Source organism: Lissotriton helveticus, chromosome 5_1 (assembly GCF_964261635.1).
Source record: "Lissotriton helveticus chromosome 5_1, aLisHel1.1, whole genome shotgun sequence".
NCBI classification, from domain to species: domain Eukaryota; kingdom Metazoa; phylum Chordata; class Amphibia; order Caudata; family Salamandridae; genus Lissotriton; species Lissotriton helveticus.
Window position 1 is genome coordinate 1,824,049,507 of NC_136065.1, and position 25,260 is coordinate 1,824,074,766.

The following is a 25,260-nucleotide window of genomic DNA, read 5'->3' on the forward strand; positions in this document are numbered from 1 at the left end:
GTCTAGACCTGTCAATTAACAATAATCTAGCATATTTAAATCTAACCTTTGGCCTTGTTAGGTTTGTCCATTACCAGAGTATATATCGGATTCAGTAAATTGAGCACCCTTGCTTAATTAGCTGCACAAAATCCACAAATTAGGGACTTCTCTTTTTGTGAAGAAGAAACTAATAGGTTATTTAATTGAGGTGTTTCTGTTTGCAATCAATCTACTTGAGAAACGGAACTGTTTTATTTGCTCTACATGAAAGCTTTAGATGACCTTTAGCGATCAGATTAACTGGGGAAACATCAGGACGTATACATATCCTTTGTCTCTGGGAAATTGTAATGGGACACATGGAGGGGGGGGGGGGGAATATAAAGGAATTATAATAATAAGTTCAATGCCTAAGGAATTTCAACTTGGTTCTAATATTTAAAACAAGTGTACAGTGGCTATAAATGGTAGAAAGGGCTGACACTCTTCTTGTGAAAAAATGTGCGTGCTTAAAATGTGTAGAATGTATGTGAAATCTACAAATGTAATATTGGTTCAAAAAGGGGAGTGGTGTGAAAATGTAAAGCTCGTAGGATCGCAGGTGCAGCCTTCACCTTTAAGCTTGGTCCAGTCAATGGAAAGTAAGGTAGGAATGAAAGAGGTTTTCCCCTAGAATTATACACACTAAGTAATTCTAACCAGGGAGGTTTAAGGATCTGAGAGTTAACTACCTTTTACATGCTGAAGCATCATTGTGGGGGAAATCCCACAATAAAAATACAAGTATGGAAGCTCAATAGCAGCAGAGGTCTTTAAAGTGAAACTATGCTTGCCTGAAAATACTTCACATGCTTTTGAGTTTCTAAAAGTAACATTCATCTAGAAACAGTGAAAAAAAGAGAAAGCAGATATTAGGGAACATACTTCAGTCAATTCGTGGATGGGTAAAAACTAGGGTGCCCCGATATTATACAGATTGACTTGGAATTATTTGGTTTCACCTGTAGTCATTACTAGAGTAATAATGAGGGGTGTCCTGAAATAAAGGACAATTAAGATCAGAGAACAACGGGCACAGGGTTTAAATGTAGATCATAAAAGTGAAAACTGAGCACAAATTAGTTTACCCTACAAAAGGAAAACATTTCAGTCTTGCATAAACACATTCTAAGCGTGTGCATAATAGTTAACAGTTATAATAGCAAGAAGATGTTTGTATGTTGTGAATGTGGTCAGTTTCAAGGCCCAGGTTAAAAACGTGATTTACATGTACAATACTTTCACGCTGTCTTCAGGTTTGAAAACATGGGCGCAAGGATAATGGTGCCTTCAATAACATATTATAAAGATGGGAAAATCAAGGCTGAACTCCGTGGCAAAAGAGTGGATTACAGATATAGAGCTAATTCTAGATACAAGCAAATGGATGGGAAAACACAAGAAATTAGGGAAGTATGAAGAGGATTCTCTTTAATATGGCTTCTAGGACTGAAAGTGTTGGGTATGTAGCCCTTTTCAGTTTTTTAAAATCAGTCTGATTCCCTTGTATTTCATTATTGCGTTGATGACTGTATAGGAAAAGTCATTTATGGAAATAAATCATTTAAGGGAAAGTTTGTCAGGACGTAAGGGAATTGCATCTCTGCTCGACGTGGCTTCAACAGACCAGAGAATTGTACTATCCACTTTGCGACTCCATCTCCCACTCTATTAGATATTGCTCCTCACAGTAGCATTCCATAAGCTACTTAGAGTATTGCCCGCCTTCCCCAAACACACAGGCACAACCCTCACATATCTGAAATTCCTCTAGACAATCTAATCCAGCGTCTCACACCTTTGGGCACTTGTAATAGCTATCAACAAGCAGCTGGCAGTTCAGATTCTAACACAATAAAAAGTAATACAAAACTCACAATATAAAGCAAAATAATGTTTTAATCTGCAAGCCCTGCGCACCTTTTGCGTCAGTGTTGCATTTCAGAAATCATACAAATTTCAGATCTTCTTCCCCAGAACTCAGCTGCCATTTTTAATATAACCATTGCTAGAATGGAAGACAACTACCTTGCAGAGGTGGGGTCACCACACTATTGAAAGTCTATTGGAGATTTTGTAAGCTGTTCATCAACAAATGACACAGTTGAAACACGTCATTGCAGTTGCATAAAACCAGGGCAAAACATCAATCTTCCAACCGAAGGAGATTCTCTTCTGTAATGCAAGCTCCACCACCGCACATTCATTCCAGAGTCTAGGTAATGAAATGTACACAATCATCAGCCAAAACCAAAAATGTGAATGATGGATATTGGCTGAACAATACTCAGAGTGTGCAAGTCCATCTCCTTGATGAAAAAGCACAATCAAATCTCCAGTTCAAGTCTTGCCTTCCTCTGAGGAAATCTCTACAGATTAGTGCCTTAGACAAAAAGAAGCTGCACCATCTTGAGGCAGGGTCTGTTGAATTCAAGCTCTGAATTACGGAATCGCTCATAATAACTGTAAGTGCTCATAGTACGTTCATTGTGCCGAAGGTTGTATTTTTTCAGTTCATTTGGAGTATTATTTACAGGCAGCACATGAAAGCCTGTTTAGATGTTCTGTGGGGAAACGAATGTGAATACAGATGTTTGCAACCTCTTGGGACAATCAATTGTACACTTTATACAGCAGAATAAAAAAAATGAAATGTAGCTACCCATCAATGGGCGGCCTAAGTAGTGGAAAGTTCTCTTAGGTCAAACGAAGTATGTGCGCCTTAAGCAAAAACAAGTGTTTTTATATGGGAAGGGACAGGTTAGTGTCAAAACATTTTCTATGAGTTACTGGACTGCCTTCATGTATCTCTGGTTGGAATTCCATTGGGTGTCAGTTCTTACCTAGATGACCTCCATCGACCAGGAGTGGTGATGGACAGCAGTCCCCACCACGACAGGAAGTGATGAGGTGAGCACTTTGGCCTGAAATGTTTTATTGCAGCCTCATTATCTACAGGACGTATTTGAAATATTCCTGGATGTTATCATGGGGCCGATATCTCAATTTGGGGAGGATTTCTTTGTTTCGAAGCAACAACATTGCACTTGGGGGTTTTAGCTTTTCAATATCTATACAAGAAAGAACTCCAGCTAAGTGATGAACGCACTTCAGGTATTGCACAATTCAATATGTTCAATAAGCAGAATTCTTATTTTCCCCCATCAGCAGCTCTGTGATGTAACTGATGACTTGCCCCCTCCAAAAAGTTAATCTTCTGGGAGTTCTCCCATGAGGCTTTCCAAGTCGTCATCTGCAGAGAAATCAAACAAGGATGTTACTTGTTAAATAAGGAATGTTATTCTTCAAGGTATCTTAAAAGAAGCTGTACGTATGGTCTCAAACTGCATAAGCGAATAGTTTGTTGTGTTTACAGGTGCTTAAGATCCTCAAACGCTTGTGCTGGACAGCAGCACTTTAAGAGTTGTGCCAAAATGACATTTTATCTCATGCAGAGTTCCAATTATTATGTCCTGTGAGGAGTCACAAAGTACAAAACTATTAAGGTAATATCATTACAGAAAAGTATACTTCTATGTCACTCTGACAGGCTCTACATATATTAGTATTCTTTTTTCAAGGTCCTGGTTTGTTTGTTCTTAGTTTAAAATTAGGTCTGTGAATCACACACGGGCATCCCTGCCATGCAAGTCTAGCTTATTTCGGACTCGTTTTCATAACTAACAATAACTGAGGGCTAAGGCATCTGCAGCTGTCAGAGAAGACTACCAAAAATAATCCCAAGATACAAACGATCTAAAAGTCCAGAGATTTAGAATTCATCATCCCAGTATTTGGGCTCCAAGAGTGTGGAGCCATCTCTTTCCCAGACCTCTAGAATGAATTCAATAATATGCACGGTCACGACCACAGAAGGCCTCTACATACATCCCTTAGGCAACCGGTGATATAATGACAGAGGAGAGTGTGGTATTCCAATCACATATGAGTTCTGGATCATTGATGTTTAAGTCTTTAATTAATTTGGCAATGTTAGCTTCTTTACCTTATTAAACATGACATTAGATACCCTCCTCATCATATTGTGTTGTAATTGCATTTATATAGCACCTACTACCCCTGATGAGGCGTCAAAGTGCTTTTTCAGCGAGTAGCACGCTACTCCAGAACCCATAAAGGATTAGTGTTGAATTAGTATAGTGAAATATGAAAGTAATTTAAGTGGTGGATAGGTTAGTCAGTTATTAGATTCGGAAGGATAGCAGAAGGGTAGAAGAGGAAAAAAGGTTTGTATTTATATAGCGCTTGTTACCCCTGATGAGGTGTTGAAGAACTTTTTTGGGCAAGTAGCACGCTACTCTGGAACCCATAAAGGATTAGTGTTGAAAATTAATATAGTGAAATATGAAAGTAATTTGAGTGGTGGATATTAGTCCGTTATTTGGAGTTTGAAGGATAGAGGAGGGATAGAAGGGGAAGAAAGGTTTGCATTCATATAGCACCTGTTACCCCTGATGGGTGTTGAAGCGCTTTTCAAGCGAGTAGCACGCTACTCTGGAACCCATAAAAGATTAGTGTTGAAAATTAATATAGTGAAATATGAAGTAATTTGAGTGGTGGATATGTTACTCAGTTATTTGGATTGAGAAGGGTTGGGGAGGGGTAGAAAAGGGAAAAAGGTTTGCATTTAGATAGCACTTGTAACCCTGATGGGGTGTTGAAGCGCTTTATTGTCGAGTAGCACGCTACTCTGGATACCATAAAGGATTAGTGGTGAATTAGTATAGTGGAATATGAAATTTGAGAAGTGAACATGTTAGTCTGTTATTTTGACTGAAAAGGATAGTGGAGGGATAAAAATGCGAAGGATTTCGATTTTTCTATTTTGAGGTCATAGCAGTAGGAGGAGGCTTTTGGATGAATAAAAAAAGGTTGTGGAGGGGAAGAGTCTGAAGGAAGAGTTTAGAAAGGTTTGTTTGGGGGGATTGGTATATATTGTAAAAGAGGTATCAGATGATGCAAGGACGGGTAGGGGAGAGTCTAGAAAGGGTTATTTTGGGGATCATAGTACTGGTATGGGGTTTGGGATAAATGAGAGAGTGGATCTAGAGGATATATTGATAGATGTATAGGGTCAGAAATAGGGTAGTGCATTTGAAAGAGTAGTAGAAAGAAGTTTGAGATGAGCCATAAAGTTGGGCTAGAAGATATATTGAGAGAAGTATAGGCTGAGAAATAGGGTAGTGAATTGGAAATGCTAAATTAGAAGAAAGTGATAAATATATAGATCCATAAGTGCATTGAAAGTATATAGATGCATAAAGGAGGTAAGTATATGTAGATTATATTGATAGCGGTACAGGATGAGAAATAAAGTAGTGCATTGGATATGCTTTTTCAGGAGAAAAATAACAAACACACAGACCCAAGTACATGGAAGGTAAATAGATGTACAATGGAAGCAAGTACATGTAGACCAAAGATCCACCAGACAAACTCCGGTTTTCAAGTGTTACTGTAATTATTTCTTTTTAAACAATTATTCTACATGTTTATACAAGCAATACACAAAAATCGGTACATATCTATAGTGAAAATCAATGTTTATATACAGAGGGATATGCTGTAAATTTCTGTTTGCGTATGGTGGTTATGTGGGGAAGAGCCGATTCTTGAGTAGTTTTCTGAAGATAAGGTGGCTGTCCATGGATCTTATGTTGTACTCATGGTCTGAAATATAATCCCCCTTAGATGGGTATTCTATTCAAGCAAGAAATAGAAACTTCTAAAGGGAATGACCGGTAGATTCTGGTGCACCCAAGTCTTAGCCAAAGCAAGTAGTGGAATCAATGGCATAAGCTCTGGGGAGAGGCGCAATCCTACAGGCAGGACATCCTGGATCACTCACTTCTTCCTTTTCTAGAGAAGGGCCAGGCAAACAGAACCTGGAACTTAGTTTACAGATCATGACATATATCCTGATCCAAAGAAACTTTCTTGATGCCCCTCTATCTCTTACGACAGCAAGGAAGTGCTTCTAGATTAAAGGTGTTGTAAAACCTGTAGTCAGCCCAATTTTAGGACTGCCAAATGACACGTAGTGTGCACAAATAAATGAAAATCTGGACAAAGCATACGCTTGAAACACTCAAGCACTGCACTTAAAATTAAGAGTCATACACAGGTTCTTCGCCTATTACTCGTCGACTTTATGCTTGTCTTTGAACAAGTTTAGAGTCCTGCTGACCGCCTTTTGGCAAGGTTCACTCTATATAAATAGCGCATACACAAATACATATATAAATGGAACTGATTGACTTGGGTTAATTTAGGGTAACTCTTAAAGAAGATTGCATGTTCCAAACTAGGAAACCTTCAACATCAAAACTGTTTAATTACTTTTCATCATAATAACAATACCTAATCACCTATGCTACAACTTGGATCACTGTTTGTTTGATCGTTGAACATCGGCTGATTCACTAAGCCATTTTACTTGTAACGTTAGTATAAAAGACAAGATTTATGGCTGCTAGACTTTCATTAAAAGTGAGAACGAATTCATAAATCCTGCTACTCCTGTGTAGTACTAAACCGCGACAGAGTAATATCATGCAGCAGCAAATCCCTACCAAGGGTTGTGGAGTTGAGGTTTTAAGATGTATTCAGCTTTGAACATTTGTGACTGCTCACGTACACATGTGGTTGTCAACATTCACAAACGCCTCTACGAGTCTTACCCATCCTGGAAAGGATTAGAGGATTAATTCAGTAAAGGGCTGCAGTAAACCTCTTTCCATTGTGTGAAGAGGAAAGAAGCTGTAAATTGGGGCACTGTTGAGACTGATTTGATAATGACTTATAAGTGATAGCTTTCGGCAGCTTTGAGGCTACAATATATGAAATTGTACCCTCTCTAGCAAGGAAACTATACCTGCAGTTAAGGTATGAATGCCTACCTCTAAATCATTTTAAAGGCCAATGGTGCAAAGCAAGAGACAGGGTTGAAGGAAATTTTGCCTGTGGCCAAGGGGTACTTGAGTCACTTGTGCAGGCTCTTTTTTTGGCCTCGTGTACAATCAAATGGATAGCCCCACAATGCAGAAATCTGGGAGCAGGTAAGTACAAGGTGTAGTATAGAATATTGTAGACAACTGCTTCTCGTATGATCGTATTTTGTACAGCCAAGTTTCTAATGGCTAGGTGGATCAGGCTTACTAAGTATTCCCCTGACAGTTCTTAGGCTGTGCCGTACTGTATGGTACCTGCTAAAGTTGTATAGTGGGCTTTGTACAATTTGTTCTTTTAATATCCTTTAAGATATTTAATAAGTTTCATTGTTTTTATATTATTTTATGAAGACGTTTTTCTGTACAAATAATGATGTAATTCTTATCGCTCCACTATGCTGCTTTTGTAATGAACTTTTCTGGTACAAATAATGATGTAATTCATACCGCTCTACTGTGCTCTGACTGCAGAGTGTGCGCTACGGTCTCTGAAATATTTGGTTTTAAACATACTTTAAAATACTCTGATTGCACTAGCTTCTTTGCACTAAAGCTTGTTTTGCACAGCGTACGGCTGAGAACTGTGACACTCACTGCTATTCATAATTTTCAATCGGTCATGTTGTTTATCAGGGACTGGATGAACTTCAACCATCTGAAATTAAACCTGGATAAGACGGAGCTAGTTCTTACCGGTGGCAGTCGCAGTCCCTGGTCCCCTACTTTCTGGCCCCCCTCCCTGGGTGCCCCCTCCTTCACCGTCGTCCTCTGTTAAAAAACTTGGGATCACTTTAGATCAACACCTCACACTTCATTCCCAGATCAGCTCTGTAGTTTCCTCCTGTTTTTTTACCCTTCGCACCATTCGGAAAATCTCCCGATTTTTTTCTTTTCCTGCTTTAAAACCGATTCTAATGGCGATGGTTTTATCGCGACTGGACTACGGGAACATTGTGTATAACGGCGTTCCCGCTTACGCCCGTTGACGCCTCCAACTAGTGCAAAATCAGGCTGCCCGCCTGATTCATGGGCTACCTAAATCTTATCACTTTACCCTCATACTCAAATCATTACACTGGCTACCCATTAAAGAACGGGCACTCTTTAAGCTGGGCTGCACGACCTTTCAGGCTCAAGCGGGGTCCGCCCCCGCTTTTATTTCCTCCGCTATCACGCCCTACCGTCCCTGCAGAGAGCTACGCTCTTCTACCAAGCTCCTTCTCTCTGTACCCCGCTTCAAGAAAAGCAGGTCGGGAGGCCTGAAATTTTCTGTCCTTGTCCCCACTTTTTGGAATGCACCCCCCCGCCCGCTATTAGATCTGCCCCTTCTTACATTGAGTTTCGAAGGGCTCTTAAAACGTCCTTTTCCTACAAGCCTTACCATCCTAGTCCTATGCGCCCCCGCCATTGGTTTTTCAGTATCCCCTCAGCGCCAAGAAACCGCTTGGTAGACAAGCGCTTTATAAATTCTTTTAAATTCAAATTCAAATTTAGCCTGCCTGCCCCGGTCCACCCCGGCTGTGTGCCATTTGCGTGGAGGGCGGAGCAGAGCCTGTCATTTCCGGTCTAGCGGGCAGAGGCGCTCCTTAAGCCTCAACCTCCCCCCCTACTTAAACCAATGTGACTGCGCAGCGGACGCGCCGCCGGCGCGCCAAAGGCAAGCCAGTCTGCGCACATCCGGGACCAGAAACCCTGGCTCTGAGGGGACTTTAGAGAGGATCAAGTACTCCAAAGAGGTACTATTAAAACTGAATAAACCCATTAGCACTTCATTTAGACATAAAATACAGGTAGACAACATGGCACTAACATGCAGGCACTGCAATGCAATATTTAGCTGCAAAACATATACCACTAGGGAGTAAAAAACACAGTTGGCACTATTAAACTGCAGGTCTATGGCTAAACAAAGCATGAGATACATGACCTACTAAGGGAGAAATCACTGGACGCCTTGTTCCTGACTGAAACATGGCTTAATGAAAACATCGGATGTGATAGATGCCATCCCAAACGGCTACCGCCTGATAGGATACGCCAAAGAGGAGGGGGAATTGCCATAATCCATAAAGATGAGATAAAATGTGAGGTCCAACAAACTGATCTAGACAGCTGTGAGGCATTCTTCTTCACGCTATCAATGGCAGAAGATAACACCGTAGCTGGTTTCCTTATCTACCGCCCACCCGGCCAAATAAAGTTTGTTTCTAGTCTGGAGGATAAAGTAGTTCATCCAGCACTGAGATACAACACATTTTTGGTATTGGGCGACCTAAATATACATTTCGATGATACAGAAAACAATGAGATAAATACAATCTGTAAGCACCTTCTCGCACTAAATCCGACACAAAAAGTGGAATCACAAACGCATCAAGGGGGCCTCATTTTAGACCCTATATTTGCAAATTGCACTGAGATTGAAATAGGAGTGCCATGGCCAGTTCCGTGGTCAGATCACTATTTAGTCCCTTTTACTATGCCATCTCAGAGGAGGAAGACGCAATATCACAGCGAAGTAATAACTACCAGAAAGTGGGATAAATTTAACTCTACCTCATTTTCAAGAGCCCTTAAGGAACAGAAGCCAATGATGGACATAGCTATTAACATAGCTAATGACCAGATAGCGGCTTGGATTACTGATGCTCTAGATAAAGTTGCACCCTGGAGCACAAGAATACCAAGGAGACCTAAGGTAACAGCCCCTTGGTACAATGATGAACTAAGGAAGGCTAGGAAAATACGTAAAAAATCAGAACGAACCTGGGAAAAAAATTACTGTAACAAATCCAAAGAAGATTATAAAACGGAACTGAAAGCCTATCACTCACTGCTTAAGAAAACTAGATGTGAATTTTATACAGATAAAATAGACAAAGTTAACAACTCACATAAAGAAATGTTCGTAATTCTAAAATCTCTCAAAATCCAAGAAGAGAAGATAGCAGACAATCCAGACACAAAAGAGTTCTGCAATGAGATAGCATAATTCTTTACTAACAAAGTAACTAACATATACGAGACCTTTGCTACAGAGGCGCGGCTGGGTACTACCCCTCTCGCTGCCAAGACGGCGAACCTCGGTAAGAGTAATGCTGGAGAATTTTACAATACAGGAAGGTGCGGAACTAAAAACCACAATAAAAGGAATAAAATACGGCTCTCCCAGAGACCCGGCTTGACCGGAGAAAATGATGAAGCGGGTGGCTACAATCCTACCATACATCGCAGATCTCATTCTCCGCTCCTTCCAGACGGGAATAGTCCCTATGAAATGGAAGCAGGCCATTGTCAGACCACTCAGGAAAAAACCCTCACTAGACTACACTAGATTAGACAATTTGCGCCCTATCTCACTACTTCCCTTCATGGCTAAAATTGCCAGAAAAAAATCACAAACAAACAGCTGGTAGACCACATCAACATGAAAGACCTACTAAACCCCTCACAGTCAGGCTTTAGAAAGGCACATTCAACAGAATCAGCACTATTAATGGCGACAGGCACTGAGGAAACATGTGGATGAGGGGCAAACAGCTGCGCTGATCCTAGTGGATCTCAGCGCGGCGTTTGACACGTCTCACATCCACTGCTACTTCGGAGACTTCGTTTCTAGCCGAACGGAGTTTCCAAGTTGCCCAATGCACACACCTGTCTGATAGCTACCCTCTGCCTCAAGGGGTCCCACAGGGATCAATTCTAAGCCCCACCCTCTTTAATTTGTATGTGGGACCACTGGCAGATTGTGTAGAGAAACACGAGGGGTCAATAGTGTTGTATGCTGATGACACACAACTAATTGTAATGCTATCCCAAAACAAGGATCAGGCAGCAACCTGTTTTGCAAAATGTCCCCTAGAACAGTGCTCCATTTGTTAAACATTGATCCAGGCTGTGCCCCGGCAATTTGGGAACAGAGTCTGGCACACGACAAGATGATTCGCACCAGACACTCCAGGTTACACATAGCAGTGTTTCAATTTCGTACCTCCCAGGAAATAAGGCACTATGTCCGGCACACCATCATGTTAGTTGCACTAGACGATTCTGGTCACACACACAAGCGCAAGTTCAGCAGTGCCTCATGAGGTAGAATGAGACTCTGCAATGGGTGCGTCCCACACCTCTAAGGGTCGCAACCTGCGAACGGGACACCGAATGCAATGAGCATGCAGTCAGCGTGGTACACAAGAGAAATGTTGCACCGTTGACAAAGCAGGCAACTTTGGGTCCCGCAACCTGTGAATCCGGTCACCACCAACACGCTTATGCGTGCAGAGGTCCCTGGAGTGCAGGAAGCACTTTGCGGTAGATGCTGACAACTTCTTGAGCTCCACACTAGGCCCTCCGGTGTCCAGGCACCATTCTGTAGTTCACAACTCACACCACACTGTACAGCTTTCAGGAGGGGAGGCAGTGGGGGCACTTACGAACATCACTGGTGCAGGGGCTCAGGCCGACCGATGCTAGCGGGCCGGCCACAGGCCGAGCGCAACCTTGGTGCTTGTGCATCCACCGCTTCTCATGACAGGCGGACAATCCGTTTCACCCCCTCACCTAAGCGTTGCTTCCTACGAGAGGTAGGAAGGTTGTGCACTTCCACACTTTACCAACAGTGGGGAAGGCTCCAGCCCTACGGCAACAAAGGAGCCTCAGGAGATGTCCCATGGAAGGTAACTGACCTCCATGGTAGGTGGTCCTACCTAGGGGCTCTCCCGTGTTCAGGCAGCAGTCGCGCTTAGGCTCCCACCCGGCTACTCGCCTATCCCAAGCTTCACCCCTCTGGTCATACCCTACGACTACTCCAGTGGAAGGAGAGGCCTACTCCGGGTTGGCGCCAACCTGAATAGGAGACATAATGGGCATGCAAGTCCCAAGGGGCGTGATCAGTGCCACATCCCCCACTCACCAATGCCGTACCCACCCCGGGTATATGGTTTTCATAGGGCACTACCGGGGACGACGCTTAATCCAACCGTGTAAGCACCCGCTCCTAACCCGCGTGGGGAGGGTGCTCGTACCTTCCCACTCCACTGCAGTACAGTGGGAACCTGCTCCGAGTTCTAGGGTCAGGAAGAGAGAGTAGGCGAAGACAAGGAGGACGAAAAAACCCAAAATGTTTCGTGGATGTTCCCCTAGAAAGGCCATGTCCAACAGGTTCTGTCCTTAAGAAGTGAAATGGATTGTTTGCCTTGTACAACAGACTAGCTACTTGTGGCAGACAAGATTGGGCAGCCTTGTGATCCACAATGTCTAAAGCAGTTAAAATAGGCATAGTAAACATGGAGAAATCTATGGATGCCCATGTCCTAGCCACCACTAACCTCTCTTCCACACCCCTTTGGGGCTAAATCATTAGTTCGCCTGCATTAGCACCGATTAGTTTATTTACTGTTTTTTCCTATTCCGGAGACTCAGTCCAAATAAGAGCGATGGAGAAGAGGTTAATTTTAAATTTGATTTCACATAATGGTTTATAGTTTGAGTAAGCACTGCAAATAATATCAGGCCTGAAGTATGTTATGTAAGAAACTACGGTCATTTTTAGGCCTCGACCTCTGCCAATGCGCTTGCGCATTGCAGATGTGGAGATCTATAGAAGTTGAAACAAACTCTTTGAACAAGCGGATTCCATGCAGTTCATGTGATCTATTGAAGCTTGACGCTTCGCCAGCGCGCGCTTGGCCTCACTCACACCCCATCTGGTCTTTTTCCCCTCCCACTCGCTCGCTCCCCCGCCCCCCCACCAGGCTCTTGAAGCACGATGCTTCGCCAGCGCTTCCTCCCACTCGCTCACTCCCCCGCCCGACTTGTTTTCATTTCGCGCCATTCTCCATCAATTGTCAAACACTGTTCTACCTTCCTGTCAGCATTTCACAGCCTTTGTGAACATCTACGAGATACTGGTTAATCCACCCCCCCCCCCCTCCCCTCCGCCAAAATAAAATATTAGCTGGTCGCTTTAGCATTCACTTGGACAAATTTCATTTGCTCACAAAAGACTTCCTTTTACTAATCGAATCCTTCAGCTTCACCCAGCATTCCAAAGGTCCGCAAGACCCGCGTGCACATTAAACACCATCTGCCGCCTCGTAAGACTTCAGAGGAATCCGTGTCATAACGGCCCCTGACCCTCCCCCACTACAGAGCGCGTCTCACGGCCGTGCTTTCACTTTCACGGCCGCGAGGCCGTGTCTCTTTCATGTTCTTTTCCTGTTGTTCGTCCTTGCTCTTATGCCTTGCTCTTATTCTTTCATTTACCTCTACCCAGTTCACTTTTCACTTTCGCATCCCTTTTACGATTTCCCCCCTTTAGTTTGGTGCACTCAACCCTACCCATCAGCTACCAGAGCTTTGCAACGGCTTTCCGTCCGTTTCACGGCGCATACATTCCCTTTTGCCTCCCTCCTTGACACCCCAGGTGCTTTGCCACCCCCTCCCTTCCTGCTGGCATTCACCCCTCCCTTCTCGCCCAGTTTTTGCAGCGCCCGCAGTTACATCTAAGCACCATGTTTAAATATGAAGAGGCATGATTCAGACTTTTTTTTCTTTCACAGGCGAGGCACATGGGTTTATGTTTGCGTGTCACAAATCCAAATCAAGGAAGTGCCGTCTCAGCCATTTAACCTTTCGAGGTCCGTTAAAGCAACGCCACATATTTAGTCGTCAATAGTTACGTTTGTAATGAGAACAAGGAATCTGCCAAATTTTCTGCAGCATGCACTGTTAAAAACAGCGGTATTACTTTTTTATGTGGTTGCTATTCTGTCCGGTTCTTTGCATTTCTAATTTTATAACTAGTTGCCAATTTTGTCTGATGCCGACCAAACCTAACATCACCACGGGCTGCTTCTAGTGGGAGAGTTGTGGTTGTTCAGAGCTACCTTCCCGTTACGCTCCTTCCATGGTCCCTTACACGGATCCCGCTCAGTCTGTCCTGGGCCTCGTACAGATAGAGCGAGTAGAGTGACTTACATCCTGCAGGCAATCACCGTGGGGACGGCCCGTGACATTGGCGAAGTGCGCGCCCCGCAAACGTGTTATCCGCAGGCCCATTGTATTACATGGCCAGAACCGCCAGTACACCCCACCCCTGCTCCAGAAAGCTGTCTGCGAGTTTGGCACAGCACCGTAGCCTATTGGAGTTCACATCTGTTCCAAGTTTATAATGCGCTAAATTTGAAGGTTGTCATTTACTTTGTCAATTATTTTATTCACTTTAGGATGACAAGTAGTTATTTTTATCGATTTTAAGCACGCCTAATATATTTTGTCCTACTAATAGGAAGTGCATTTATTTTTGTGTTTCTACATCATTGCTGTACAAAATGTGCAATTTTATTTTACATTGATATTTTATCAGGGTCCTTTGCATGTATTGCCTTAATGCTTCATAAAGCATTAAATATCGAACACAACATACTCCTGTTGACCTTTACACCAGCAACGGGTACTTATTATTTATAGATCACAATTCCCACCCAAGCAAGCTTGCAATCTTAGTCCTGCATTGCCTTTTGATTTATTAATATTGTGTGGGATGAATAATCCAGACTGAATGCTAGGAGTCCCTCTGACGAAAGGTACTAGTGTAGGGAAACGTATGAGGAATATAAAGTGTGTCTGATAAGACTTTCGGCCGAACTAGGACGTGAGAGCTTATTTTTTTTCTTCACTGGATGCAGTGTCATCTTTAGAGTGTTTGCATTTTTTTGGGGGTCATTTTCAATATTTGGGCAGCCCTCACAACCTCTGCAGGCTGCAGCACACAAAGGCGCTAGCTCAATTCCGTTGGCAGCCAGTGCTCCTGCTCAACACCCAACTTCGTCACTTTGAGGCTCGAAGCTTGGCCATGGACTAGGGGGAGGAGCAAACGGAAGGATCTGTGAACTTCCCCAGCCCCCAATATAATAACTCTACATGGGGGGAAAAAGTTGTGTCTTTGTTTAAATAGCGCTTCTGTTTACAGTTGATCCTCGTTGATTGCTTGTTTAACTCCCTGTTCTCTTCTGCTGTTCTGATCTGCTGCTCTCTTCCACATACATCCTTCTGTAACCGCACACACACACACATACAACCACACACATACAACCAGACACACACAAACACACAACCACATCACACAAACACACAACCACATCACACACAATCTCACACACACAACCAACCACACACAATCTCACACACACAACCCCACACACATACAACCACACACTCAACCACACACACACTCAACTACACACACTCAACTACACACACTCAACCCCAACCACACCCACACAGCCACATACAACCACACCACCATACACACACACACAACCACACCCAACCACACACACCACACCCAAACACACACACAACCACACCCAACACCACACCCAACACCACACCCAACACCACACCCAACCACACACCCAACCACACACCCAACCACACACACATCTATCGCCCTCACTCTATCGCCCTCCCTCTATCTATCTATCGCCCTCCCTCTATCTATCTATCGCCCTCCCTCTATCTATCTATCTATCGCCCTCCCTCTATCTATCTATCTATCGCCCTCCCTCTATCTATCTATCTATCGCCCTCCCTCTATCGCCCTCCCTCTATCTATCTATCTATCGCCCTCCCTCTATCTATCTATCTATCGCCCTCCCTCTATCGCCCTCCCTCTATCTATCTATCTATCGCCCTCCCTCTATCTATCTATCTATCGCCCTCCCTCTATCTATCTATCTATCGCCCTCCCTCTATCTATCTATCTATCGCCCTCCCTCTATCGCCCTCCCTCTATCTATCTATCGTCCTCCCTCTATCTATCGCCCTCCCTCTATCTATCTATCGCCCTCCCTCTATCTATCTATCTATCGCCCTCCCTCTATCTATCTATCTATCGCCCTCCCTCTATCTATCTATCTATCGCCCTCCCTCTATCTATCTATCTATCGCCCTCCCTCTATCTATCTATCTATCGCCCTCCCTCTATCTATCTATCTATCGCCCTCCCTCTATCTATCTATCGCCCTCCCTCTATCTATCTATCGCCCTCCCTCTATCTATCTATCGCCCTCCCTCTATCTATCTATCGCCCTCCCTCTATCTATCTATCGCCCTCCCTCTATCTATCTATCGCCCTCCCTCTATCTATCTATCGCCCTCCCTCTATCTATCTATCGCCCTCCCTCTATCTATCTATCGCCCTCCCTCTATCTATCTATCGCCCTCCCTCTATCTATCTATCGCCCTCCCTCTATCTATCTATCGCCCTCCCTCTATCTATCTATCGCCCTCCCTCTATCTATCTATCGCCCTCCCTCTATCTATCTATCGCCCTCCCTCTATCTATCTATCGCCCTCCCTCTATCTATCGCCCTCACTCTATCTATCGCCCTCACTCTATCTATCGCCCTCACTCTATCGCCCTCACTCTATCGCCCTCACTCTATCTATCGCCCTCACTCTATCTATCGCCCTCACTCTATCTATCGCCCTCACTCTATCTATCTATCGCCCTCACTCTATCTATCTATCGCCCTCACTCTATCTATCGCCCTACCTCGATCTATCTATCGCACCACCACAGTATCACTCAGGGGCACCACAGTATCACTCAGGGGCACCACAGTATCACTCAGGGGCACCACAGCATCACTCAGGGGGCACCACAGCATCACTCAGGGGGCACCACAGCATCACTCAGGGGGCACCACAGCATCACTCAGGGGCACCACAACATCACTATGCGCTACCACAGCATCACTGAACGCCACAGCATCACTCGTCGCCACAACATCACTCAGCGCCACCACAGTATCAATCTGTGCAACCATTCAACAACAACTGGTTCAAATATGTTCTCTCAATGTTTCAAGCTTTATTACAAATGTCACATAAAGATGTTAATATTTAACTTCTGTTCTTGGATTTTCATCACAATAAAATACACTGAACATAATCTTCACAAAAGTTATTTACAAAAGTTTAAGCTACTGCCAATATAAATTACAATAACTTTTATTTAAGTATTAATTATTTAAAAAAATTAAAAGCCATCGTTATTTGTAATATCAATAAATGTAAGTCACATAAATACAAAACATGTTGCATTACAAATGCTATAGGTGTCACATTTGCAAAAAATAAAAGTATTGGCATTGTAAATGACAAAGCTATTAATTTCGCTATTTTCAAAACCAACACATAAATTAAAAATTTGGCATTTACAAGACCAATAGCTCAAACTTTCCTAATGCGAGACCTTTTGCATTGAAAATGCTTGTTAATAGTGGTCTAGACTATATGGCAAGGAATGATAAAAACTAGGGCGCTGCACGGCTAATTGGAACTGGTGCAACTCGTTTACTAAAACTGTGAGACTTCACCCGAGGCACTTTATTCTTTGTATGAATTGTTAAATGCGGCTTTTGCACATTGTGACTGCTATTCCTGAGCACCTTGTAGTATTGGGGGTGGGGCAGGAGGAATCAACATCTTTTTATATAGTCGGACCAGTGTTGAAAATCAGAGATAACCTTTTTGAAGGGGCATAGACCTTGCAAACTTGGGGGCACTGTGTTTTAAATATTTTAACGTTTTTTACCTGTTTGAGGCAGTGGTAGGTTTAAACCACGGCAAACAGAAAGTGAGGTTCTTCCGACAACCATCTTTGTTGGTCAGCGGTCTAGACTATATGGCAAGAGGTGATAAAACAACACCGGTGCACTAAAGGCAAGTTTGTCTGGACCCAAACGGGGCCAAGGTCTAGGGACGAGGCAACTCTTCCAACGGTAGTGAAACCTTTTGCTGGAAATGCCCCCTGGCCACTTAGACTGCCCATTTTCTTGCTTAAACTGTACATGAGTGGGTTGGCCAGTGTAGGAGCGACAAGCTCACTTGTCAATCAATAATACTGATTTACTTCTTAAATGCTTGTATTTTAACGCAAGGTTCCTACCTAAACACTGTTTAGAGATTGGGACATTATGTCTGAAGCTAAGCCGACATAGTGTATATTACAGAAACCTGGTACAAGGATTCAACTCTACCCAAAATATCGTTGGCCAGACCATTAGGCTATAAGATTGTAAAGTGTGATAGAGTTGGTCGCACTGAAGGAGCCATAGCTATTATTTTTAAAGATACTTTTACCTGCTCCACAGAAAGGGGCTCCCCCAGAACAGGCTGAAATGTTAGCTTTATCGCTGTACCGTAAAGAACAAAAGCTTCTTGGAGGTGTGGTCCTTTACAGACCACCAGGCTATTAGCCCCAAATGCCCACCAGCCTCCTAGCACAGCTAACCCCACTAAGCATTAAGCACGATCAATACCTACACTTTGGGGATTCTAATTTACACTTTGAGTACACTGAAGTCCCCATTTGCAGACAATCAGAGAAAGACATGAAAATGCTCCAACTTAAACGATGGATCACCAGCCCAACTCATTGAGCTGGCAGTACTCTAGACCTCCTTTTTTTCAAATATTGAAGCCACAGAAATTCTGGATATTTCCCCTTTTACTTGGATAGACCATTCCCTAGTCACTTTCACTCTCACACTACCAGTAGATCAAAAAATACCTCCAGATCGGTCCTTAGCACTCAAAAGAACCTGGAGTCGTATTAATGTTGAAACTTTCTCCAAACATTTTACTACACCACCAAACAACCAAGTAAAATCTCTTGATGATTATATTGAAAACCTTAATAAAGTATTCTTAATCTTAAATTCTTTAGATCGCTCCACCTTCCCAAAAGTTAGCAAAGGAGCTAGAGGCTCACTCTCAGAAAAATGCTGGCTAGCAAAAAGGGAATTCAAAACTCTTGAGCGTACTTGGCGGCACTTAAATACAGCAGACCGCCTAAACTATAAAGAGGAATTGAAAAAATACCATAAGACATTAAGGAGAGCTAAGAAGGGTTACTTTATTAAGAGACTAGCAGTTCTTCTAAAGAACTGTTTAAAATTGTAAAAGAGCTCGCCAAGCAAACATGCCTTTTCCAAGCAATCATTCCCATAAAAGCACACTGTGAGGAAAGCAGAAAGTTCTTGACCAACATAATTGCGAAGACCTATTAGTCATTTGATACTTAACCTTCTTTGGACGAGCACCCGTGGAAACTATAAGGCCCATATAAGGAGGCTGTAATCCATTTGGGTTCTCTTGAAAGCATTATGGAGGAGCAAGTGGCAAAATGAATGTCAGAGGTCAAGTCAGGATCCACTGTCGACCCTTGCCATCATTACATTTATTCTAAACTAACTACTATATTGAGTCCCCTTTTTACCCGCATTTTTAATTAGTTCATTGCAGAGGCAACTATTAAAGCATACTTGGAAGCATGCTTTAATATTACTCCTAGCCAAGTAGCCAGGAATAGATGCTTCGTTGCTTGCCAACTACCAGCCTATAACTTTGCTTCCATTCATGCCCAAAATACCGGAAAAATTAGAGAATGGACAGTTAACCAACTTTTTAGAAAATAACAATCTGCTGGACCCTTCACAAACCGGCTTTTGAGCCAAAAATAGTACAGAGTCCACCCGTTTGACCATACTGGAAGATATCAGGTCAGTAGTTGATCAGGGCAAGGACGCTGCCCTGATCCTACATGACCCGTATGCAGCTTTTGATACAGTCTCCCACAGTCAGCTGATCTGAAAATTTCACAAAATAGGACTTTATTCTAAATCTTTACAGTAGTTTGGATAATTTTTAAAGAATAGTAGTTTGGATAATTTTTAAAGAATAGAACCCAAACAGTACAGCTGCGAACTTTTAAATCCCGATCACATCAATTTACATGTGGAGTCCCTCAAGGCTCTTCTTCGAGTAGGACTCTTTTTAACATTAATATTTCCTCCCTAGCAAAGATTGTAAGTAAATGGGGCTTCAAGATTTACTCGTACGCGGATGATACTCAGCTGGTCATCTCCATGGGGGAAAAACATGATGAAACACTAGGTAAACTGGCCAATTGCCTCTCAGAAGTAGCAGACTGGATGTCTGAACATTGAAACTCAATGCTGAGAATCTGAGACCCTATTATTTGGTGGGGCTCACCGTATATGGGATTCATCCTGGTGCCTTCAACATAAGAAGAGGCACTGATCCCCAAGAAATCAGAAAGCAACCTTGGAGTCATTATTGACACAGTGCTTTCAATACAGGAGCAAGTCTTTGCCACTTGGGGCAAATGCTTTGGCATCCTCAAATAACGGAGGCGGTTGTTCCGGTTGATATCGGTCATCTGGCGTAAAACAATAGTCCATGCCCTTCTAACCAGCAGACTGGACCATGGCAATGCCCTGTATGTGGGTATGGCGGATTAGCTTTTCACCAGACTCAAGGTAATCCAGAACACTGCTGGGAAGGTGATCTACAATATGGACAGATACAGCTGGGCATCAGGTTGCCTGGCAACACTACATTGGCTGCCGGTAAGGCAAAAAGCTAGCTTCAAGCTTCTTTGCAATACACACAGGTCACTATATAATACTGGGCCTGAAATCCTTCAAGTCAAACATCTGCCAGCGGCCCACTCGAATACTCTACCCGTAGACCTTTGGCTGACTGATGGCCATTTGGGTTTTAAGAAAAAACAAAAAACTTGTTTTTTCAATGCTTAATTAATTCTCAGCAGCTGATTCAAATTCTCATTCCCAGTTCTCACAGTTGAAAAGATAGGGGCTTTTCCAGCAGTGTGATGTCCCCCAAGGGATGATTGTTTGTGTTATACAAATACAGTTTCTGTGAAGGAACTAGAATTGGGGGTGGGGAGAAAGAGCATGAGGTAATAAAAGAAGCATGTTCAGGCGGTTGTGCAACATATACTAAAGTCAATTTGAACAGAAGTAATGCCCTTAACTTCATCTTATGTTATTTATGTAGCACACGTACTCCAAAGCTTCGTGGCACTGTAGAAAAAAACAATGCAACACAAACTCACAACTGACACACACTAATAGAACTCTTAAAACAAACGTCCACTGACTAAATGGAAAGGTTTAATTGTTTACAAATAACATATAAAAGGGAGAGGATCTCCAAAGGCTGAATGTTCTGCGTTTTGCTGCGGTCTCAGAAAAAAGCCCTGACTCAACAGGAGATGGTCTATGGCTTGGGAACATTGAGCAAAAAATGGTTCAAAGAACTAGAAGTATGTTGTGAGGCATAAAGATGGAATTTAGCAACCATGAAAGATGAAGAAGCAGTGTATGTTGCACGATAAACCAAAACTATGGCCCACAATAGTACTCTCATTTGAGCAGTGAGCCAATGGAGAGATCTCAGGAAAGGAGTGATTTGAATCTGATATCAAGTGCCTGTTGTAACAAGCCTGCTGACGGCATTCTGCATAAACTGCAAACCTCTTATGAATGTCTGGAATTCTTGTTTTTTGGCATAGTCAAGATGTGATTGCACTAAAACATGGAGAAGGGGATATGAGGATGTATATCAATAACAGTAAGACTTTTTCTGAGGCAGAAGTTGCCTGACGCAGGTACTAGATACTTTGGCTACCAGACTCTCTAGAGACAGGTCAGGCATCGATATTATTGCCTCAGTTGCAGTCAGCTTGAAAGGGCAATAGCTTCTGGCCAGATGAAGGGGCATCATTTGTCCCAGGTGTTTCTGACAAAATGAGCTATATTTCCCAGTTTAAGTTATAGAAAATTAGTCGACATCCAGCAGCCCCTACTACATGCCACTTGTACCAGAGTCCGTTCTTATCCACATCTCCTTCAATACGCAACAGTTTCTCTCTTCGATAAGGGAATCTGCAGACATTTATTGTTGTCATGCCTATTTGTAACATAACCTTGTTGAATGAGCTGTTCTTGCCAAAGTCTAAATCTTAGATATTGATCCCACTCATGTCGTAGCAATTGCTTGCACCTACATGTTATAATGACTGCTCTTGCCTATCCTTACACGTCAGACTCCTTTGGTAGCTCATGGTCTTTCACATTGGGCACCTTCCATTCACCGCAACACCCTACACATGAGCATTCATCAGTGGTATTAATTATCTCTTTCAGTGACATCTTCTGTTCCTTCCACTTCTATGATGCCTACACCAATGCTATAAACTTTGAATGCCTCAGCCACCATCTCCAAACCTTCATCTCCTACTGCCTCTCAGGTATCAGATCTCTCATGGTGAATTCAAGGAAAAAAATGATATACTCCCTTGCTAACCAGTCTACCGCCATCTCATTCTCCCCAGATATACTAAAACATTGTTGCTTCACTCTAAAGAACAAGTTACTTTCAGTAATGCCTTGTCTGGTAGAGACTATCTAGCTGCAAATTCCATACCTTAGAATTATCCTCCTGGCATCAGACTGGATCCAGAATTGTTATCGTGAGCAATACTCCTGCGTGCGGGTAAGTGGAGTCGTACTTGTGCGTGTGGTGTAATTTCTGTTGTCTGCGCTGGAAGTGACATGCGCAGTGCCTATATAGGCGCCACGCTAGCACACTGACATCAGTTTCTTTTCACAACTTTCCACGCCAAGAGCCACGAAGAACACTGCCCACTGATGTGGAATATTAAGTCCCAGAAAGGGGAACATCCCTGTCCCTACGAATCCGTTCACAGCGTCTAGAATCTGAGCTAGATAGAGTCTCTACCAGGTAAGGCGTTACCAAAGGAAAGTAACTTGTACATCTGATAGAGATTTCTAGGCGCAGATTCCTTACTTTAGAATAGATACAAAAGCAATACCTCCGTGGAGGTGGGTCTGCAAAATTGTTTCACACTAGACAGTCCTGCAGGAGCGAAAGAGCAAAGTGCCCGTCCCGAGAACCCGGACTGTCCAGGCAGTAATGCTTGGTGAATGTGTGGAGAAAGGGCCCATGTTGGTGCCTGGCAGATATCTAGGACTGGAACTTGGCGTGCTAACACGGTGGTAGCAGTCTTAGCCCGGGTGGAATGAGCACGCAAACCCTCAGAGCAGTTGCTTGGCCAGAGCACGATCCATCAGGAGATGGTCCGCTTCTACATTGCCTTTGCCTTCTTTGCTCAGATATACCCCACAAAGAGTTGGTCTTCCACCTGGAATTCTTTTATGTGGTGAAGGTAGAAAGATAATGCTCTTTTTGGGTCCAGCCGGTAAAGTCGCCCCTCTTTAGAGAAATGTGGTAGAGTGTAATAGGTAGGCAGGGTGATGGACTGACCTACATGAAAAGGAGTGCCAACGTTCAGCAAAAAGGAAGCTCTTGTGCGAAGAACTAGCTTGTATTGCTAGATGTTCAGGTATAGAGGCTTGAATGACTAAGCCTGAAGCGCCCGACTCTCTGGGCAGATGTTATTGCCACCAGGAAGGCGACTTGATGGTAACTAGCCTGAGAGGACAGTTGTGCAATGGCTCAAAGGGAACGCACATCAGAAACGATAGGACTGGATTAAGGTCCCACTGAGAAATGAAGGAGAAAAAATGTTGCAAACCTTTCAAGAATCTATTTACAACAGGGGATTTGAAGAGGGATGGCTGATCAGGCACCCGCCAAAAGCCTGAGATGGCAGAAAGATAGCCCTTTAAGGTATCCAGAGCTGAGCTCTGCTGGGCAAGGGAAAGGATAAAGAGAAAGAGCTGAGAGAGGGGACCAGAAATAGTGTCATCCTGTTTCTCTACACACCATGTTACAAACTTGCCCTAATGACAGGTTTATACTATCTTGGTGGAGGGACGCCTGGCTGCCAAGATAACATTGCAGACTTAAGACAGAAGGTCGTAAGCTTTCAAATGTTGCCGCTCAATCTCCACGCATGAAGGCGGAGCGTTGGCAGCTATGGTTGAAGAACCCTCCCCTGCTGCTGCTGCAACAGAAGATCTTCTCAAAGGGGCAGCCTGATTGGGGGACTGATGACCAAGTGCAACAGCTCAGAAAACCAAACTCTGAGCCCAGTCCAGAACCACAAGGACGACGAGGGCCCAGTCAGTCCTGATCCTCTTGAGAACTCAGGGCAGGAATGGTATGGGCAGAGAAGCATACAGGAGGTCTAAGCTCCACTCGAGATGAAAAGCCTCTCAGCGACAGCCACCTTAGAAACTCCAGCGTGTAGAACTGCTGACATTGTGCGTTCTTGGCAGCGGCAAACAGATCTAACCAAGGCTTTCATGACTGCTCAAAGAGAACTTGCACCACCTCCATTTGTGATCTGCTAGGCATCTTTGCCTAAGTTCGACTGCCCTGGTATTCAAAGAGCCTGCCAGGTATTGAACCACTATGGATATGGCCTCAAATTTCAGCCATGCCTAGAGACGTAGAGCCTCTCGACAAAGGGTTCACGACCCCAACCCACTCTGTTTGTTGCAGTAACACATGGCGGTGGTTTGGTCTGCGAACATCTGTACTAGCTTTCCTTTAGATTGAGGGTAGAAAGGCATAAAGCCAGCCGGATCGCCCAGAGCTTTAGAAGGTTGATGTGGAGTCCAGGTTCCCCCAGAGACCAGAGGCCTATGATCTCCACCTCTGCCAGATGGCCACCAACCAAACTGCTGTTCGTTAACCACCACTGCAGACCTTTTGCAGTTCCCTCTAAGATCTGAACGATGTTGGAGAGATTCCTCTGATACTGCGCCCACTGGAACTTCAGGTCCCACTGCAGAGCTCGGATATGCCTGCGGGCATGTGTCACAAGCAGGATGCAAGAGGCCATGAGTCCCAGCAACCTCAGAATCAGTCTCACTGAAATCCAGAATAGAGGCTGAAACCATCAGTATCATAGCCCAAATATCCTGGACTCATCGTTTGGTAGGATAGGCACGACACTGCGCCGGGTCCAGAACAGCGCAGATGAGAGGGAGTCAGGTGTGACTTAGGCACGCGGATAGTTAACCGCAGCTAATGAAGGTGGTCCACTGTGGTCTGGAGGTGGGAGATGACAGCCTGGGGCCAGCACATCTTCAATCAATCAGGATTTATATAGGTCTGCTAATAACCTGGTAGGGTATCCTGGCGCCTGCCTTCAACAGCCGGTAGTCAAGATAGGGGATGACTGACATCCCTGATCTCCGTAGTTGAGCTGCAACCACCGCCATCACCTTGAACACCTGAGGGGTGCTGGTAATACCAAAAGGGAGCATGGAGGACAAGGTGCTTGTGCCCCACCGTAAACCACAGGTAACTGTGAGCAGGCAGGACAGGTGTGGAAGCATGCGTCTTGCAAGTCCAATGCTACCATCAAGTCTCATGGATCTAGGACAGACCGGATTTGAGCTCGGAGGAGCATTCTGAACTTCTATTTCTTAATGAA

At 43.8% G+C, this 25,260-nt stretch overlaps 1 protein-coding gene across 2 annotated transcripts in view; it reads right to left on the bottom strand.

Annotated features, from left to right (window-relative positions):
- Positions 1-1,902: 1,902 nt before the first annotated feature.
- Positions 1,903-25,260, bottom strand: part of HROB (homologous recombination factor with OB-fold) — a 153,357-nt gene continuing 129,999 nt past the window's right edge. For both annotated transcript variants that reach the window (XM_078645201.1, XM_078645202.1), the window contains exon 10: positions 1,903-3,274. In XM_078645201.1, the coding sequence (XP_078501327.1) occupies positions 3,231-3,274 (44 nt within the window). In that variant the 3' untranslated portion in view covers positions 1,903-3,230. The remainder of the gene's footprint in view (positions 3,275-25,260) is intronic.